The sequence below is a fragment of the Ahaetulla prasina genome, chromosome 3 (assembly GCF_028640845.1).
Source record: "Ahaetulla prasina isolate Xishuangbanna chromosome 3, ASM2864084v1, whole genome shotgun sequence".
NCBI classification, from domain to species: domain Eukaryota; kingdom Metazoa; phylum Chordata; class Lepidosauria; order Squamata; family Colubridae; genus Ahaetulla; species Ahaetulla prasina.
Window position 1 is genome coordinate 115,728,746 of NC_080541.1, and position 20,675 is coordinate 115,749,420.

Genomic DNA, 20,675 nt, shown 5'->3' on the forward strand with positions numbered 1-20,675 from the left:
AAAGTGGGATCACCACCAGATGGATTTGTAACTGGATGACAAACTGTACTCAACGAGTAGTATATGGTACTACATCTACATGGAAGGAAGTAAGCAGTGGGGTATCACAAAGTTCTGTCCTAGGCCAGTACTCTTCAATATCTTCATAAATGACTTAGATGAGGGAATAGAAGGGGAACTGACCAAATTTTCATATGACACTAAGCTGGCAGGAATAGCCAACACCTTATGATAGGCACCAAGATCCAGTTAGATCTCAACAGACTTTGAACATTGGGCCCTATCTAACAAAATGAAATTTAATATAGAGAAAAGTAAAGTCTTAGACTTAGGCAAGAAAAACCAAAAGTACACATACAGATTAGTTAGAACCTGGCTTAATAGCAGTAACTGTGAGAGGAATCTTAAGAGTCCTAGTGGACAATCAAGTAAATATGAGCCAGCAGTGTGCAGCAGCAGCCAAAAAAGCCAATGCAATCCTAAATAGCATTAACAGAGGGATTGAATCAAGATCACGTGAGGTACTAGTAAGTAGTAACGCCTTACTAAGGTCACACCTGGAATACTGCATCAAGTTTTGGTCACCATGCTATAAAAAAAGGATATTGAGACTCTTGAAAGGGTGCAGAGAAGAGCTATAAAGATGATTAGAGGCCTGAAGGCTAAAACATGAAGAACAGTTACAAGAACCGGGCATGACTTGTCTAGTGAAGAGAAGGACCTGGGGTGACATGAGAGCAGTGTTCCAATGTTTGAGGGACTGTCACAGAGAAGAGGGGGACAATCTGTTTTCCAAAGCACCTGAAGGCCAGACAAGGAACAATGGGTGGAAACTGATCAAGGAGTGATTTAACCTAGAAATAAGAAATTTTTTTCTGACAGTGGGAACAATCAACCAATGGAACAGCTTGCCTTCAAAAGTTGTGGATGCTTCATCACTGGAGGCTTTCAAGAAGAGACTGGACAGCTACTTGTCAGAAATGGTATAGGATCACCTGCTTGAGCAGGAGGTTGTATTATATAACCTACAACGTCCCTTCCAACTCTGTTATTCTAAATCTACACCTTTATTAAGATAAGTAAAATCTCTGGCTGTATCACTTGTATTATCTTATAATGGAAATTCAGAAAAGAATTGACAATGGAGACAGTGAATGTTCATGTAAATATTGCTTTCTACAAAGTCAAGGTGATACTCAGTAATTCAGTCATGAGGAAAGGCCCTGAAATAAGGAGTATATTCCTTACTTCAAATTCCATTGTTGAGCAGAGCTATGTGTTCAAGATTCTTCCTTCTTCTTTTTCACTGCCCAAAACATTAATCTAAAACACAGATTAGTTAGTTTTAAGATCATGGCCCCTTTCAATAGGATTGCACAAGATGAGGACTATTTCTCTTTTGTTTCCTATTACTGCATTTACTATTTTCTTTTCACATCTTAAGTACAACTTTCCATGGGTGGAGCTCTATACCAAGCCATTCTTGCATAAATAGATCAGCATATAAAAGGATGAGGAAAAAGACATGGGAAAGCTTAGCTTTCCAGACATACAGACCTTTCTGCCACTGGCTTTCAATTTTCTTTCGATATGTGGCATAGCACCGATCAAGAGCCTGGAAATAACACTGAATGGAAAGGTGTCCATCTACCATAGGATACTCTGAAGCCAGGTCTGGTTTATAGAAGTCATAGACGTGCTCCATGTGGGTTCCTCGGAGACCTGAATAGGAAGATGATACCATAGACTTGATAATCTGTCATAGAAACATGATCTTTACACTATGACAGGGGTGTCAAACTCTATTTCATTGAGGGCCGCATCAGAGTTGTGTTTGACCTTGGAGGGCTGGTGTGTGGCAAGGGTGGGTGTGGCCATGGTGGGCATTTGACATAGGCTCAAGATGCATTTTTCCCTTATCTCTTTCTTTCCACAGTTCTTTAATATAACCATTTTCCTATCTCCTCTACCAGATATTACTTGCAAACACTTATTACTTATTCTTTATACTCCACTAAACTTTTTAATACCCCATTGTTTAATAGTAAATTGCTTTTCCAGGCAGAAAAGCTGTTTATACTATTGTATTTTTATTATTCAACTAATAATAAAAATACAGTAGCATAAATAATATAATACAAGATCTAACAGCAGAGATAAATTTCATATTTTTTCTTTTATGTACACCGAGAGCGTATGCACCAAGACAAACTCCTTTTGTGTCCAATCACACTTGGCCAATAAAGAATTCTATTCTATTCTATTTTCGTCAAAGGGAGCTCAGCCTCAGCAAAGGAAGGGATGAATTGTCTGTAAAAATTTGCAAAGCTTTGCAATTGCTTATGCGTTACGTGTTCATGGGGGTTGCCAGTCTAGCGCTGCCTTCACCTTTCCCATTTCGATTCCTTGATTAGACACCCAATAACTCAGGTAGTCCAAGGACTCCTTATAGAACTCACATTCTGACAGCTTCGCATAAAGTTTGGCTGCTAGGAATTTTTTTCAGTACCTGTCTGACTAGTTTGATGTGTTCTTCCATGTTCTTGCTGAATATAAGAATGTTGTTCAGGTAAACAAGGACTCCCTTATATAGGTGCTCATGTAGCATCTAATTGACCAGTTGCATGAACACTGAAGGGGCCCCTTGCAACCCAAAAGGCATGACTCGGAATTGGAAACTGCCCAGCGGGCAGTTAAATGCCGTTTTTCATTCATCCCCCTCAGTAGTAGCCTTTCCTTAGATCTAGCTTGGTGAAGATTTTGCCTTTTGATAAGTGGTTCAGCAAGTCTTTCATTAGGGGTAGAGGGTAGGCATTTTGTATGCAAACAGCATTGATATTAATTGATATTAGCATTGATACTAATTCCATCACTGACCATTGGGGGCGAACTATTGGCCCCCACGGAAAGGGCTCGTAATCTGGGCGTCCTCCTGGATGCACGGCTGTCTTTTGAAGATCATATGATAGCCGTCACCAGGGGAGCTTTTCATCAGGTTCGCCTGATACGCCAGTTACGTTCCTTTCTGGATCGGGCTGCCTTATGCACGGTTGCTCATGCCCTGGTTACATCCCGCCTGGACTACTGTAATGCTCTCTACATGGGGCTCCCCTTGAAGGGTACCCGGAGACTCCAACTGGTCCAGAATGCGGCTGCGCGGGTGATAGAGGGAGCACCTTTGGCTCCCATGTGACACCCTCCTGCGTAATCTGCACTGGCTCCCAGTGGCCTTCCGGGTTCACTTCAAGGTACTTGTTATCACCTTTAAAACGCTCCATGGCCTAGGACCGGGATATTTACGGGACCGCCTACTGCCACCATTAGCCTCTCACCGACCAGTGCGCTCTCACAGAGAGGGCCTCCTCCGGATACCGTCAGCTAAACAATGTCGGCTGGCGACCTCTAGGGGGAGGGCCTTCTCTGTGGGGGCCCCTACCCTCTGGAACGAGCTTCCTCTGGGGCTTCGTCAACTCCCCGATCTCAAGTCCTTCCGCTGTGAGCTGAAGACGCTGCTGTTTCGAAGAGCAGGACTAGCTTGAACGTAGTTTTAAACTTGGGATTTTAAAAAAAAGGGTTTAAATGAGGTTTTAAATTTGTATTTAAAAGTTAGAGCATCAATTGAATTTAACTGTCTATTCTTTTAGCTTTTTATGTATTATATGTTTCTCTGTTGTTTTTGACTGTGAACCGCCCTGAGTCCTTCGGGAGATGGGCGGTATACAAATATAATAAATAATAATAATAATAATAATAATATTACAAAAGTCAACACATAATCTCAGCCCCCCATCCTTCTTCTCTTTAAACAAGATGGGGTCTGCCACTTTAGATTTTGCAGTCTTGATGAATCCTCTGGCTAAGTTGGTATCAATGTACTTCCTCAACTCAGTCATTTCCGCAGGTGTCATGGAGTACATTCTGGGTTTTGGTAACTTGGCCCCAGGTTCTAATTCAGTGGCACAGTCAGTGGCTTGATGATGGGGGATGATATTACATTCCTCTTCACTAAATGCCTCGGCCAGGTCTTCATATTCCTTTGGAATCTGGGGCTTGTCTGGAGGGCAGTCTGAAGCGGCTGTTGCGGCTTCTGGCATTTGGCTTCTATAGTTTGGCAGTCTCTTGGGAGGAGGGATGGGGAAGCATTGGCCCGACCCCAATTATTATTTTCCATCCTCCCATTTAATGGTGGGGGCCTATTTTTCAAGCCAAGCAAGGCCCAAAATGACAGATTCTGACATCTTTGGTGCTACTATAAATCGTATAAGTTCACAATGTCTCCCAAATTCCAATCTAACTGGTTCAGTAATTTGGGTGGCTGGGACTCCACCAATTAATGTCCCATCCACATATTCAAACTTAATTGGGTGCTTTAAGACTTTTGTTTTTATCCCTAATTGTTCAACAATTGGAAGTCCAATTAAACATCTGGTACAGCCTGTATCTATTATTGCTGGTACTTGTCCTTGCTCCCTAGTCTCTGGCACTACCAATTTCACTTTAATTGAAAAAGACGGGATGGGTGAACTCACGATCGGGTCATCTTCCCTGCTAGCTTCATCGGGAGGGGCTTCTTTGGCTGGAGGTTCCTCGCTCTCTTCGATGGGGAAGGGGAACCTCTATGGCTTGCCTGGAAAATTGGCTGATATCTGGGGGCTTTCTTGGAGCCCTTCTGCCTTGGGTGGCTGTAGCCAGACGTTGTTGTGGAACTGGGGCAGGGGCTAGGCATTCAGAAGCTCAATGACCCGTTTGTCCACAACAATAGCATTTAATCACCCCTGCAAGTTGAGAGGGAGGGACTTCAGCAGGCTTTGAAAGTAGACATCTAGCCAGAGTTCTCTGAGGCGGTTTCTCTGCTGGGACTTTACGGAGGGGGTTAATTTCTCTATCCAGAGCTATGGACATGGCATACCAGTCCTGCAGTCGCTCTGGCACCCCTCAGACGCCACATGCTTTCTTGATGTCTTGGTCAATGGCTTCTTTAAAATAGTGTAGGGGTATGCAGTCCGGCCAATGGGCAAGGTTCCCTGTGACCCGTCTAAAGTCTACAAAGTCTTTTATCGGTTGATTACCTTGCTTCATCTCTTTTATTGTGGCCTCGTTCTCACTGATCCAGTTATGGTCATCAAATCGGGTCCAGAGCAGCTCAACAAACCCTTCAGCATCATTTAGTTCCGCCGCTCCCTCATTGGGCAGCTGGGCTATCCAGTCCGAAGCATCTCCTTCATTCATCCCCTCTGAAACTGCAGATACTAGGTCGCGATCAGTTTTGTATTGTTCCCCATACTGATCTATATGGGCCCGTATTTGGCTAAGCCAGTTTGGAAGGATTACCATCAAAGGTGGCCCTAAAACGGGGTGGAGGTGGTCTTGCAGGTGGATTGGGATTGGGCAATGGGTGGCTGGGCTGGGACCTGCGGCAGAGCTGGTGCCTAGATTGCAGTTGGAGGAGGGACAGGGCTGGTTGCTGTGCTGCTTGTTGGGCTGCAGAGGTGGGGGGGAGCCCCAGCTGGCTGCTGGATTATTCCCCACTGATATCCCCCACTGATTATCCCCCACTGATCACTGGGGCAAATTGGGCCAATGGGGATCCCTGGAAAATAGGAGCAGAAGGTGCTGGTGACCACTGGTATTGGACTGACCCCTGGCCATGATAGAATAGATAGAACCCCCAGCCTGGGGGGATACATTCTGCAGGGGGTAGCGCAAAGCAGGCTGGTGAGGGGAGGCAACAGGGGGTTTTGATGGTCCCCATGCCAGCTGCATCTGCTGTCTCCCAAATGCTGCTTTGCCTGGCTGCAAGGAGCCACTCCTCCTGTCATCCCTGGCCAGGTAGAAAGGTGCCTGCTGGCTTCTAATTCCTCTGCCACGTCCTGGATCAGGAAAAGTGAAGATGGGTTGCGTTAAGCTCCATCTCACTTGAGAAGGTTATGTGAGGGGGGGGGATAAATTCCCATTTCCATCTGTTCAAACCACTCCAGCAGTCCAGTTAACAATTGGCTTCAAGTTGGAGGCAACAGGTTCCAGTCTCAGGAATCCCCTAATCCCAAAGCTGTCACATCCCTCCATTCTGGCTTGTGGGGTGACTTCATTGGGCTGAACGCGGTGCAAGATTCAGGCAGTCTCTCCTCCTGCCCTCTTTTTTTAAGTCGGGTCAGACTGGCAGCTTTTCCAGGAATCCAACTCTTTGGGCCAAGCGCCTAGCCTTCACATTTTTTCTGCAGCTTCAATAGCTCGCACCACTTCTTCAGAAGAATACCGGGTCTTGATAAGTCCTCTGGTATCAATCCTCACGGCTCCCTCTGTGATCTCCCCTTTCTCCTCCATCTTTGCTGAGTCTTCGCACCACCGTGGTTCAGGTTGATGCTGGGGCTCAGCACCCCTGCGGGTGCTGAGCCCCAGCATCCTTCTGGGGTGTCGTTATTCATTTTAGCATCCTTCTAGGGTGCCATGCGGACAGCCCCCTTCTGAGGTGCCGTTATTCATTTTAGGGATTCAGGTTAATGTTGGCGTTCAAGAAAGTCCCCAACTCCAAGTAAAAACTCTGAGGCAGGCATTTCTCAAAGTTCCATTTTATGAGAGTAGGTATACTGGCACATCTGGGAAAACCCAAATCTTTTTTTTTTTTAACAATTTTTTAAATTTTCTTTTAAGACACGGGAAAACCCAAATCTGAGGGTTCCAGATTTTCCCTCAGTAAATCAAAACCCCAAATCCAGCCCCTTCACCCATCTGTCACATGGTCCAATCATAATCCCTGCAACCACTCCTCCTCCAGATGCATAAACACCATGACCTTGACTGAAGGGAAGAATGCTATTATGTCTAACTACGTTGACTCTACTAAATCCCCCCTCCTACTTTCCCAGGCGCAAGGAGTTGGCAGTGTGGAAGCTTCTGGTGCTAATATGGCTTCCAAAGCTGACATAGATATGAAACAATAAAGAAGTCAGCTGGGAAGAATCACCACTTGTCTTTCTTGGTTTGGGGCCTGACGGTGAATTAAAACAACAGCATTATCCTGATAAGAGAGAAGGTCAGTAGTCAGGTGGGTTGCCTGTTTGGAGAAATATTTTCTGAAAGGGGTTGTGTCTCCTCTAAAGTTCATAATCTGGGGCACTCCCTGGATCTATTATTGGAATTAATTCATGGCCTTATAAAGTTTCTATAGTGAATTGCTACTTGTAGTGGGGAAGTGTTATAACCTGCCCTGAATAAGCCATCCTTGCTCTGGAATATTCTAGGATCATCTGCTACAATGAGTTGCCCATAGTGATGCTATTAAAGATGGGTAAAAACTTCAGCTGATTAAAACAAAAACTGAATTAAGTTACTATAACCGAATATAGTATGCTCTGCTTATTAATTACATATGTCACCAATTTGGAAAAATGATCAATTTCTGAATATAAAAACTGATGATTCTTCCCTTTAAAGCTCTACCTGGGTTTAAAATCCTATCTTGGTAACACGGATCATAACAATTTTATCACAAGGATGTAATGATTGTTCTAAGCAGACTTTTCCATGTAGAATTAAAAAATGAAATCAGTATTTTTTCCCATCAAGCTTAGTTTTGTTATGGCTTCATATTCATTTTATTTTTAACTAGGTCCAGTATAATCCTATATTTTAACTAGAGTAACAACTTGTAACATTCATTGAGCAAAATCTAGTTATTATTGTTCTTTAGTGTAAATAACCTCAAGACAAAAGTGGTAGACATGATAGCTAACACCAAAGGGTGCAGGGTGAATCATGTTTGCACATTATTATTATTATTATTATTTGCATTTATATCCCGCCCTTTTCCGAAGACTGAGGGCGGCTTACACTATGTTAGCAATAGTCTTCATCCTATTTCTGCCTGAAAAGCAGTACTCCTGATCAGAGTATAAAATTTAAGTCTATAGTTCCTGTATTCTAGGACCTACCTAGTGGCAATGAGGGAGGCGAGGCATTCTTACGCCTCCACCCTCATTGCGTAGGCAGATAACCGCCCGGCCGCCCTGTTTCGGGTGACCCGCTCCCTCCTTCATCAGGAGGTGCGGGATGACCCTTTGCAGGGACGAGCCGAAGAGTTTAGTGGTTATCTATACGATAAACTCGCTCAGCTCCGGGACGGTCTGGACTGAAATTGGGATGATCCAAGCGAGGGAGAGGAGGCACGTCTTGTCGAGTCTGTTTGGGATGAGTTTGACCCTGTGGCTCCCGAGGACATGGACAGGTTGTTGGGGAGGCTTCACGCCACGACATGTTTACTGGACCCGTGTCCTTCCTGGCTGGTACTGGCCACTCAGGAGGTGACACGAGGCTGGCTCCAGAGGATTATCAACGCTTCTTTGTTGGAAGGGGTTTTCCCTGCCGCCTTGAAAGAGGCGGTGGTGAGACCCCTCCTCAAGAAGCCCTCCCTGGACCCAGCTATTTTGGGTAATTATCGTCCAGTCTCCAACCTTCGCTTTGTTGCGAAGGTTGTAGAGAGTGCCGTGGCGCGACAGCTACCCCAATACCTGGATGAAGATGTCTATCTAGACCCGTTCCAGTCCGGCTTCCGACCCGGATACAGCACGGAGACAGCTTTGGTCGCATTGGTGGATGATCTCTGGAGGGCCAGGGACAGGGGCTATTCCTCTGCCCTGGTCCTATTAGACCTCTCAGCGGCTTTTGATACCATCGACCATGGTATCTTGCTGCGCCGGTTGGAGGGATTGGGAGTGGGAGGCACCGTTTATCGGTGGTTCTCCTCCTATCTCTCCGACCGGTCGCAGACGGTGTTGACAGGGGGGCAGAGGTCGACCGCAAGGTGCCTCACTTGTGGGGTGCCGCAGGGGTCGATTCTCTCGCCCCTTCTGTTCAACATCTACATGAAGCCATTGGGTGAGATCATCAGTGGCTTCGGGGTGAGATACCAGCAGTACGCGGATGACACCCAGCTGTACTTTTCCACCCCGGGCCACCCCAATGAAGTTGTTGAAGTGCTGTCCCGGTGTTTGGAAGCCGTACGGGTCTGGATGGGGAGAAACAGGCTCAAGCTTAATCCCTCCAAGACGGAGTGGCTGTGGATGCCGGCATCCCGATTCAGTCAGCTGCAGCCGCAGCTGACTGTTGGAGGCGAGTTACTGGCCCCAAAGGATAGGGTGCGCAACTTAGGTGTCCTCCTGGATGAACGGCTGTCGTTTGAAGATCATTTGACGGCCGTCTCCAGGAGGGCCTTCCACCAGGTTCGCCTGGTTCGGCAGTTGCGCCCCTTCCTTGATCGGGATCCTTGTGTACAGTCACTCATGCGCTCGTTACCTCTCGCTTGGATTATTGTAATGCTCTCTACATGGGGCTCCCCTTGAAGTGCACTCGGAGGCTTCAGTTAGTCCAGAATGCAGCTGCGCGGGTGATAGAGGGTAGCTCCCACGTAACACCGCTCCTGCGCAGACTGCACTGGCTACCTGTGGCCTTTCGAGTGCACTTTAAAGTTTTGGTTACGACCTTTAAAGCGCTCCATGGCTTAGGGCCTGGGTACTTACGGGACCGCCTGCTGTTACCACATGCCTCCCACTGACCCGTACGCTCTCATAGAGAGAGACTTCTCAGGGTGCCGTCCGCCAAACAATGTCGGCTGGCGGCCCCCAGGGGAAGGGCCTTCTCTGTGGGGGCTCCCACACTCTGGAACGAGCTTCCCCCGGGTTTACGCCAAATACCTGACCTTCGGACATTCCGTCGTGAACTGAAGACACATCTTTTCATTCGCGCGGGGCTGGCTTGAATTGAATTTTATCAATTTTAAATTTTTCTATTAACTAATTTTAAATGGGGTTTTAGTTTTTATATATTTTAACTTTTCAGGCTAGTTTTAAAATAAGTTTTTTAATTTGCATTTTAAATTGTACATTGTATTACCTGTTTTATTTTTGCCTGTACACCGCCCTGAATCCTTCGGGAGAAGGGCAGTATAAAAATCAAATAAATAAAATAAATAAAATAAATAAATAAATAAAAATTCAGTTAAATATTATTTTTATTATTATACTATAATATTATGTTTATGTAGATTATCTACATAATGCTATCCTGCCATAAAACTATGCAAATCATCCTGATGCTTTCAGCTATGCATATGGTGAGCTAACAGTTAAAATTCAGAAACTAAACTATAGCTCACATGTCAAAAATGCTATGAACTTTATTTTTGTTGTAAAGTGGCTGATTAAGATAAGATTTGGGCCCACACAATTGCTGTATGACATACTTTAGATTTCTAACAAGATGGTTAAATGGTTCATGCTATGAGCCATTTGCCTTTCCTATGTTTTGGAGGGAGTCAAAAGACCATTCATTAGATCATAATTTCTGCCTAACAAGTACAACAACAATCACTCTAAAAGTAAGCACATTGTGAAATACTCTGATTTACCATGAGCAATGAGATAAGTCCTATATAGTGAGCAGTTGCCTATTTAGTGCAATGAATCTACTGATGATGATAATGCATACACAGGGTATATAAGGGAAAATATTAATTAAAAAATCCAACCTTTCAATTGAACCACATTTGTTGACCTTGCTTGATTTGAACTTATCAAAAAAGAAGGGTGAACTTTTAGGTTCAAGAGTAAAGGGATAGAATCTTCACTGTTATGATATGAAAGGGTTTTTATTGTTCTTGTTTCTGCAATTGCCATGATGAATTTAACAAGAACATGGACTAGTTGTTTTGTAAAGAAGTTTGTTCCGTTATATGTTCTTAGTCATGAATAAAATGTAAATGAGTGGCACTTGTTCAGTAACACCACAAAAGTTAGTTCATGAAAAAAAATGTTCTTCATAATTTTTATTTTAATATCAAATGTAGAGATTGCCCATCTCACCCATAGAGGCGACTGTGGGTTGTGTACAATTAAATGTAATAATGGAAATAAATTACTGACAAGTAATGTTGTATGACAAGTAAATGAGAGATAAAGGCAGTGCCAAAGCTAAGGTGAAAGAATTGTATCAGAACATGAAATTACTTTTGGGAAAGATTCAGTATGAAAAATATAAATTGAACATTGGTGAAGATCTGAAGGTCATTACAAATCTGTAGCTTGAATACACAAAATACTTTTACATTTTATGAGAGTAGTAAAGTAGAAACAAGTCAGAATGACCATCCAAAGATGATCAGGAAAAAAGAATTGGTAAATAATCTGCTTGCTGACTATGAATTTCTTCCACTAGAAGAAATATTCTTCCATTAGAATATGGCCATTCCTACATCATTTTAAAACTAACTCAGATTACCAAAATTTTGAAATGCACTGGAAGTTCCTTGAGTAGAAAATATTTTTCATCTTTTAAATGTACCTCCTCAACCTATCCCCACAGCAGGTAATCATACAGTGGGAAAATACCTAAAAAAGACTCTTGATACGACATGTGGTCAAAGTAAACTGTTCCCCTAATCTTCCCTATATGAGCTCTGATTAGCTTTATTCAGAAGTTGCTCATTTTCCAGATAAAGCAAACACAATTCCTCGTTGCTGGGGTAGAGGTGGAAAGAACAGAGTGGTTTGCTCATATAATACAAGCAGCTACTCTAAGAATACCTTCTGAAGTATACTGTCTCAGACACAAAAGGCTCTTTCTTGCAGATGAAAAGCTTTCTCCCTACAGCCTTTTATGCCCCTGAAACAGACATATCTTTACCATCACCAATTTGCTTTTCCACCTGCAAGTTCTTTTGAATTTCTGGTTCAGCATACATCAGTGTATCTAACTGCTGAGTAATTAGCAAGCATCGTGGAGTGACATTCATCTTTTTCACTTGCAGTGGAATAAATTCATAGCTCTGGACTTGTTCTATCCTACAAGTGTCTGTGCTGCAGTGTCCCTGTCAGGGCAGTGAAACTATTAATGTGGCTGTTTTAATGCTTAACAAGGTTGCAACAACTCATGTTGTTGGAGGATCATCTTCATTATCAGCTCCCCTTTAAAGGAATTGTTTTTATCATATACCCATATTATTCTTCTGCAGTAAATACTCCCCCACCCCAAACTGGTTTTAGCTGAAATCCAGAATCTAAGTACTGTAAATGTTTTTACTAACCTCTCTCTAAAGACAGAGGAGCATTTGGTCCAACCAGCATAGCTACAGCTCCAGCTCCACCTGTTGGTCTTGCATTTCCAGTAGCATACACAGCAATATCACCACAAACCACTAAGGCATAGCGTCCTGGCATGACAAGAGCATCACCAAAGTGTCAACACTGATGAAGAGAAAAACAATCTCTTTCTGATTTTCTTCATAAAATAGGCCAAAGTTCTTTTGTAGCTTCAACTCCTGATCCAGTAGCTGTTATCTATTCAAAAACATGACACTTTACCTAAGCCAATGCTTTTGAATAGTACTCACTTTAAGATGTGTTCAGCTCTGGGATTCTGGGAATTGAAGTCCACCCATGTTAAATTTGCTGAAACACTGGCCTAAGCCAAAAAAGAGAGGCCCCTACCCCAAGGACCTCCCTTTTGACATCAAAGAGCCAATAGAAGCACAGAAAAGGTAAGCAAAAAGTTACAAGACAGATGAAACATAGATAGTTTTATTCAGTTTACATATGGTGAGAATTAAGATTTAATGAATGGATATACAGTAGAGAGGTTTGAAAGGAAGGACCTTGATCAAAAATACATGCTCCCCCCCCTCCAAATTGTCTGATTTGAGAAACCTTGGTGGGGAAGGAAGACTTTTCAAATATTCCCTGTTGGTAAAAAGAGCTATGCGGGAAATCACAGCAGCTTCAGTCATAAAACTCATAATTACATAGTTCCTTCAAGGTAGATATAGCTTGTATAGCTACATTTTGCGCATTAAAAATGACCTCAAGGGGGTCAACTCAATATTATGGTGGCACAAAATGACACATTCTGAAATTGTGGCTCCTTTAACAAAAAGTAGTCATTTACTAGTAATATTCCTGACAGCCCTGTGGAAGAAGGCAGCCATATCCTTTACTTCCCTCTTTCTCCATCTACTGTCCAATGGTTCTGTCACAGAACTCTGGGTGGAGGCCAAGTGTCTAAGCAAGGACAAAATGATTACTTTAAAGTCACTGGAGAGTCCCAAACCTCCCAGCCTACTCTCTGAACTCTATCACAGCAGTGTTAGAACTGTTCTTCCCAAGTTGGTTGAAATCAAGAGATCCTGGTTTTCCAAAAGCCACAACATTAGTGTCTCACAGAGACTAAAGCCCAGGCTTTTTAAAAAAAAATGTTCTACACTTCTTTCAGTAAGCAGTCAGGCATATCCTAAACAGGCTGAGATCTAGAACCAAAGGTCAGATCTTATTATATCATGATTTTAAGATTAATGGAAAACTACTGATGTGCACTTTTGAAATCTGGAAACTGCATTGCAGTCAGGGTTTTGAAAGGAGCTTCCACGTGGAACCTTCTTGAGAAGAATAATTGTACTGCAACTGAGAAAAGCAAGGTTTAATTACCTACACTCTTTTTTTAAAGAGGGTGACCAACTGTCTTAAAATCTAATCTATAATATGTTTATTAAAAGGTCAGACTCAGAAAACAGTGGGATTTATTTTGGGGGGCTGGAGACTATTAGCTAAATTGTAGGGAACTCCTGAAGCCTCTATATTTTCTCCCATGGGGCAAATAGCAGTATTGGGGTCATCCCACATTGGTGGTTCAGTTAATGGGCAGCATTAGTTAATTAATTAGTAGACATTAGGACTGCTTTCTTGTTTACTGACGTAATAGCAAAGGACAGTGACACAAGGAATGCATCTCATACTGTAATCTCCTATTTGCTTTACTTCATTTCCTCCAAAGTGAGCTCTGCTTCTTTGCAGAAGTAACTGAGAGGGAGTCTTCATGTACTTTCTGCTTTGTTACATTATTCTTGCTCTTGAGACAAGGTTGATGATCACCAAATAGCCCATCACCATGCTCTTTTGCCTCTTCGCTATTTTTTTCTTTGGTATCCTAGAATTTGTGCATAGACTTTGAATTGACTGTTTTTCATAAGTAGAAGGTGGGGGGGGGGATAATGGAAAGTATATCTGATGACTTCCCTATCTCTTCCGCTTTTTTCTCTACAGTGGAAGTACTACAGCTAATTTGTCACAACCCCAGGGTCATTTTCTGTCTCTGTCAGTCCCAGATGTATGTCAACATATATTAACAAACTGTTTGGACCAAAAAAAATAGTGTTGTGTCTGGGTAAAATCAAATCATTAATGCAGTATTAGGAAGAACTGAAAAGTTCAGAAAACTAGGCTGGATGGGAAAAGGAGAGAATTTAGAGTAAGAAAAACACTTGAAAAAAACTGAACTGTATTTTAAAGCTTGATAGATTAAGAGTTGATAATAGATTAAATGGAAAAGGAAAATCAGAAAAGTGGAGAATATTAGAAACATTAAAGCAAAGTTGCTTCTGTAGCAAGAGACATTTTGTCTCCAGTATTACTTTGTTACTGCAACTCCAGTACTACATAGTAATGACTTACAGAGAAAATTCTTAAAAAGCATTCCACTTTCTGTCTTCTGCTGAAAGGGTATAATGTTGTGACTACATTATGCTGAATATATAGTATTAATAGTCAACAGCTTTGTAGAATCAAAGGATCAGCATCCTTACATTTGAAATTTAACCAATTAACAATTTGAATAGTTACTCTTTTTTCAGAATGTGCATTTAAGGCACATTATACCATTGTTTTTCAACCTCAGTGCCTTTAAGATGGTGGACTCCAATTCCCAGAGTTGGACTCCATCCATCTTAAAGTTGCTGAAGTTGAGAAACCTTGGGCTCTACCACTAAAAGAACTGAACTAAAGTCTACCAACACTTACCATCCCAGGAGCTGGATTCCACCCAATCAGTAGAGTTGAATAGAGAAGCTGTACCTCCATAGCATGCATTGGTTGTGTCAATGCCCTCAATGTCTGTGTTCCCTGAATCCTGAAAGAGCTGCATCAGAACAGTCTTAACAGCTTTGGATTTGTCAATAATAGTTTCTGTTCCAACTTCCAGGCGGCCAATAGACTCCCAGCAGAGATTGTTTCGCTCAATCAGATGTTGTACCACAGTCAGGCACAAGGAATTGATGTCTTCGTGTGCAGCACAGAAACCCATCTGCTTCTGGCCTAGGCCTATGGTGTATTTCCCTGATTCTACCCCATCATATTTCTCTAGCTCACTTTGTTCTACATATTGGAATGGGAAATATACCTCCAGAGCAAGGATACCCACATCCTTAGGCCATGGGGAGATTGTCTGGGGTGATTGTATAGAATCTGTGGAGAAACTGCAAGACAAGTAAAGAGGGAAGATTTTTCACAATACACATTAAAAATAATTCTGGCTTCTACATTATTAGAAGGCATACCTTACAAAACAAACGTGTTTTGGACTGATGCAGGCAAGGACCTTGCTTGCCTCATGAATATCCCACAAACAAATAAGAGCAGGTGTATTTATACTTAGGGATTAAAGAAAAGGAATATTCACAATCTCGTTTGCTAGTAAATGTACTATAATTAAACCCCACGGTGTAAATAAATGTTGCTCCACATTTAGGCATTACCGTACAATCTGAGGTGCAAATTAATGCAGTGCTCATCTTCTCATTCCATCTCCAATATCCCCATGAAGCTTATGGAAAAGTGAAGTACCTTACAATGAACAATGACACAAAGGTGCTTGGAGCTGCAGTGGCAGCCTTCAGATAAAACTACTGCTGCATTCAAGGCTGCTTTTTAAATGAATGTGGAAATTCCTAGTGCTAGAGAGGGCTCATTCAATGACAGATATATTGCAGGCATCCCAAGTTCTTTGAGATCTGTATAAACAAATTTGTTTTGTATAAACAAATAAATAAAAAAGTCCTATTTATGGTAATGAAGATTTGCTTCTATACTTGAGTTCCAAGGAATCTTGTTTCAATTTTTCTGTCACTGAAAGAAATTAGGTAAGTCTCTGCCAAAAAACAAACATTTTATATTCACTGTGGTACCCTGATATTCAGGTGTTTGCCTTTTGAGACAGGTTCTTGAAATAGCCTCTTTTTATTTTCTAGTGTTATATTTTCAACCTTTTAAAGAAGAACTGGTGGGAACGATTTCTATAATTTCTGTTTTGTTATATTGTCACTGATCGTATTGTTGTAGCAATACTTTTATAGATTTGGCTTTATAGATTTTAGTTTTTTGTAAGCTTGTATGAAGAGCAAAATAGAAACATTTATTTTAAATATGGATAAACACTTGATATATATGATTTGAATAGTATCTAAGTTTTCTTCGCACTTTAGCATTTGGGTGAACTGTGGAATTAAGATTTTACTGCGTTTAGATCTACAGCATCTTAAAAACAGATGCATTCCAATAGCCTAAACGATACTTGCTCATCCTAACTGTAACATATTGTGATCCAAGAGGTTAATGTTTAATACAAAGACCTTTGATTACATTTGCACAAGATCAACATTGCTGGACAGCATTAGGGGTCAGGTCCAAAGGCTGTGTGCATATATTACTTAAGTTATTGCCCCTTAAAGACCCTACAAAAAGAGTATTCTAAAAATTCAGTCTCCTTGCTTTTATTCTGAGCTTTTCTTCCTACTGTCATAGAGATACAGGTAGTCCTTGACTTACAACCACAACTGAAACCAAAATTTCTCTTGCTAAGTGAGATATTTGTTAAATGAGTTTTTCCCCATTTTACGACCTTTCTTTCCACAGTTGTTAAGTGAATCACTGCAGTTATGAAGTTAGTAACCTGGTTGTTAAATGAATCTGGCTTCCCCATTGACTTTGTTTGTCAGAAGGTTGCAAAAGGTGATAACATGACCCTGAGACACAGCAAGTCATAAGTATGAACCAGTTGCCAAGTATCTGAATTTTGATCAGATGATCATGGAGATGTTTCAAAGGTTGTAACTGTGAAAAACAGTCATGTCACTTTTTTCAGTGCTGTTGTAACTTTGAATAGTCACTAAATGAACTGTTGTAAGTGAAGCACCTGTAAAATCAGCACCTGTCATGCTAATTTTAATTTTGATTGCTTTATTACAAATATAAAATTAGCTCTTTTTTTAAAGGTCAGATATTAAAGTAAATAAGAGTAAAGTCTACATCAATATACTATTAAGTGTGGGTGGGATTTTGAATCCCAGTTTTGAATTTTGCATTGACAGTTGACTTTTGGATTTAATATTTCATTGTGGATTCATGAAAAATCTTATGTAAGACCATTGGAACTATCTAATTGAAATCTGAAAAATGGAAGTACAACACAGTGAAAATATTTTTGTTAAGTAGGAAAAAAATAAAAGTATACATTTAATGAACTGGAATAGAAATTATCCTTGCTGTGAAAATTGCAGACTTTCTCATATTTTTTTAATAAATTGTAAGACACCTGAGCTAATTGTGGCCCTTTATGCCATCAATGTTCATATTGGACTGAACTGCTTCTGCATTACCAGTTAATCAAAGGGCTTGCTATTCAAAATCTACATAATTTGAAAGAAGGTTTTTCTCACATGCGTTCTCAGGGATCAGATTCTCTGGGTTCCTTTAGTTAATTTAACCCACTGTTCTTATACGATTCAGATGTAAACATTCACAAATGATCTTTCACAAACAGAAGAAATTGTAAGAAATAGCCAGTTATATTGAAATTAAAGGCAAGGTAGATGAAAGTTGAAAACACTTGTGCATGCTTTTCATAGAGAAAAAAGTTTTAAGAGGCATTTTTTTCACTTGCAGATTTGTGGCTGGTGATCCTAATATTTTAAAACACACTGACTTTTGTTAATCTATTTTTCTAATACTCATTATGATTAAAGCAGAATTTTCTTATCAAATTTCCTAGTTTCTTATCAAATTTCCTAGTAGATTAGAAAAGTTTGTGTAAAAGTAAAACACTGATTACAGAGCCTGAAGATGTCAACATTTTAGTGCTATTTTTGCTTCACTAACCTGTTCTGTTTCACCAGTGCTGAAAAAGTGAGAGGCCAAAGTGTTTTCTGCAATGTTCGTTTCATCTGAAAGCAGCACAACTGCTTAGCATGTCTGAAAAGCCGGAACATTTTCCAGTTTGGTTGAACAGTCCAACTAAGCTTCGAACTAACTGCCTCCCCAGCTTTTTAAAAGACACCCCAAAGGTACTATAGAGCTCCGGTAAGTCCCTCCCTGCTCTTATCATGACAGCCAATAGTATATTCAGTACAGGTAACAGTACATAAGCTGATCTAACTAAGCTTTTGTAATTTTTTGTGGCATCAAGTTTCAGTCCCTGGGGGTTCCTAAGTTCTTGGCCACCTTTAATCAAGGTGTCTTCCTATTTTGTCCTGACTAGAATCACTCTAAACATTTCCATCCATGAATGGTAGGGTGTTTTTTTTTTGGACCCTCTCCTCTTCCACACCCGAGTTCTAATATTAAGTCTGTATTTTCCTGTATTGCCCTGTAAAGCAAAGAGCACCCAGAGGTAGGATTTAGTCTGGAAAAAAACCTTCCTTGTTCACAAAAGTGGCTTGAACTAAGAAACAAACAAAAAATTTCCTATGTTTAGTATTTAGGAGTTAGTATAGTTTTGGCATTCATATAGTCCCTTCTTGCACCGGGATTCCTTGTGCACAGTCACTCACACCCTCGTCACTTCTCGTCTGGACTATTGCAATGCTCTCTACATGGGGCTTCCCTTGAAGAGCACACTAAGATTCCAATTAGTTCAGAATGCAGCCGCGCGGGTGATAGAGGGAGCGACTCGTTGCTCCCATATAACACCTCTCCTGCGCAGGCTGCACTGGCTTCCGGTGGTATTTCGGGTGCAGTTCAAGGTGTTAGTTACCACCTTCAAAGCGCTCCATGGCATAGGACTGGGTTACTTACGGGACCGCCTGCTGCTACCAGCGACCTCCCATCGACCAGTGCGCTCCCATAGGGAGGTTCTCCTCAGGGTGCCGTCGGCCAGTCAATGTCAGCTGGCAGCGCCCAGGGGGAGGGCTTTCTCTGTGGGGGCACCAACCCTCTGGAACAAGTTACCACCAGGTATCTGTCAACTCCCTGATCTTCGGACCTTTCAACGCGAGCTGAAAACATTTTTGTTTCACCGTGCAGGACTGGCCTAGGGGTTTTAATAAGGGGTTTTATTGGTTTTAAGTTCTTCAACCAACTCTAAATTTTCCTTTTAAACTGGTGCTAAAAATTGTACTAACTGTCTTTACTTTACTTTACTGTAAACCGCCCTGAGTCCTTTGGGAGAAGGGTGGTATAGAAATTGAAACAATAAATAAATAAATAAATAAATAAATATAGGCATACATATACAAAATTATAATGCTCTTACTTTTATTTAATGTACTTAATATTTTATTTTTGAAAGAACATGCCATCCTTCAAAGTCAAATCTTCCTAAAACATTTTATAATACATCCAAATTAAAATCCTAGCATTTCCTCTTCTAATACTGATCCTCTTAATATTGTATTTTCTGTAGGTTCCACCACAACATTTCTAGATAACCACCTACTGCAGTAACAATAAATTATTATTTATGCCTACCTTGAAGGAGGCAAAAATAATAACCGTAACAGTAATATTGCCATCAGCCTCTCAACTATGTATTTTGCAAATACAGATAGTCCTCAATTTATGGCCACAATCGAGCCCAAAATTTCAGTTTCTAAGCTGTTCAGTTGTTAAGTGAGTTATGCACCATTTTATTATCTTTTTGCCACAGTTAAGCAAATCACTGCAGTTGTTAAATGAATCTGGCTTCCCACACTGACTTTGTTTGCTGGAAGCCAGTTGGGAAGATTACAAATGGTGATCACATGACCCCTGGACACTGCAACTGTCATGAATATATGCCAGGTGTTGCCAAGTGTCTAAATTTTGATCATGTGACCATGGGGATGCTCCAATTTTCACAATACCTGTGAAAACTGGTCATGTCATCTTCAGTGCCGTTCTAATATGAACGGTTACTAAACAAATGGTTGTAACTTGAGGACTATCTATATTATCATAATTAAATAAGCAAGTTGTACATTTCTCAATCCATTGCCTTCAACTTTAGTTGATAATAATTTATGCTGATCAAACGACAAACAAAATTCTGGGCACCAAAATAGGCTGCCACAAAGTAAACTGAAATACTCTCCTGTATGCATGCAAAAGTCTAACAGCAAATTATTTATGTTATTTCTATGAGCAAACAGTTATTGTTATTTAAATAGCTTGTACCTCCAGGCAAAGAAAACACTGATTTAGTACAGCTGTCAGCTAGTGTAAAGAGGCATCCAAAGTCAAAAAATAGTTCATTTTATTACTTTAAGTGTATAATATAAACTTACAAAATAGCAGTGCAAGAGGGGACAATTGTGGTAAGGAACTGCTTCCCAGATTTAATGTGCCAACAGATACTACTTTAAATTCAGGTGAAAGGCTGCAGAGGAAATGCAGGGGAGAGGTCAGAGCAGCAGATAAAATACAGCTGAAGCTGCTGGGGAAACAAGATGGTTCAAGATAAAGGTAATCCTTGAGGTATGACAGGCCATTCAACAAATGTTTGAAGTTACAATGCATACCCCAATAGCTAAATAAAATCTGTTTCAAGGTTACAAATTCTGCACTGCCCCATGATCATTCGCCCTTATGACTGACTACAGAAACATTGCG

The 20,675-nt window shown here is 41.2% G+C and overlaps 1 protein-coding gene across 2 annotated transcripts in view; it reads right to left on the reverse strand.

The window, feature by feature from the left end:
• Positions 1-20,675, reverse strand: part of HMGCS2 (3-hydroxy-3-methylglutaryl-CoA synthase 2) — a 43,701-nt gene extending 23,026 nt beyond the window's left edge. Inside the window, exons 1-4 of one of the 2 annotated variants that reach the window (XM_058175850.1) lie at positions 17,970-20,675; positions 14,838-15,292; positions 12,077-12,202; positions 1,558-1,722 (exon numbers count right to left, since the gene is read on the reverse strand). In XM_058175850.1, the coding sequence (XP_058031833.1) occupies positions 1,558-1,722; positions 12,077-12,202; positions 14,838-15,292; positions 17,970-18,079 (856 nt within the window). In that variant the 5' untranslated portion in view covers positions 18,080-20,675. The remainder of the gene's footprint in view (positions 1-1,557; positions 1,723-12,076; positions 12,203-14,837; positions 15,293-17,969) is intronic. The other variant, XM_058175849.1, reaches the window with a different exon arrangement.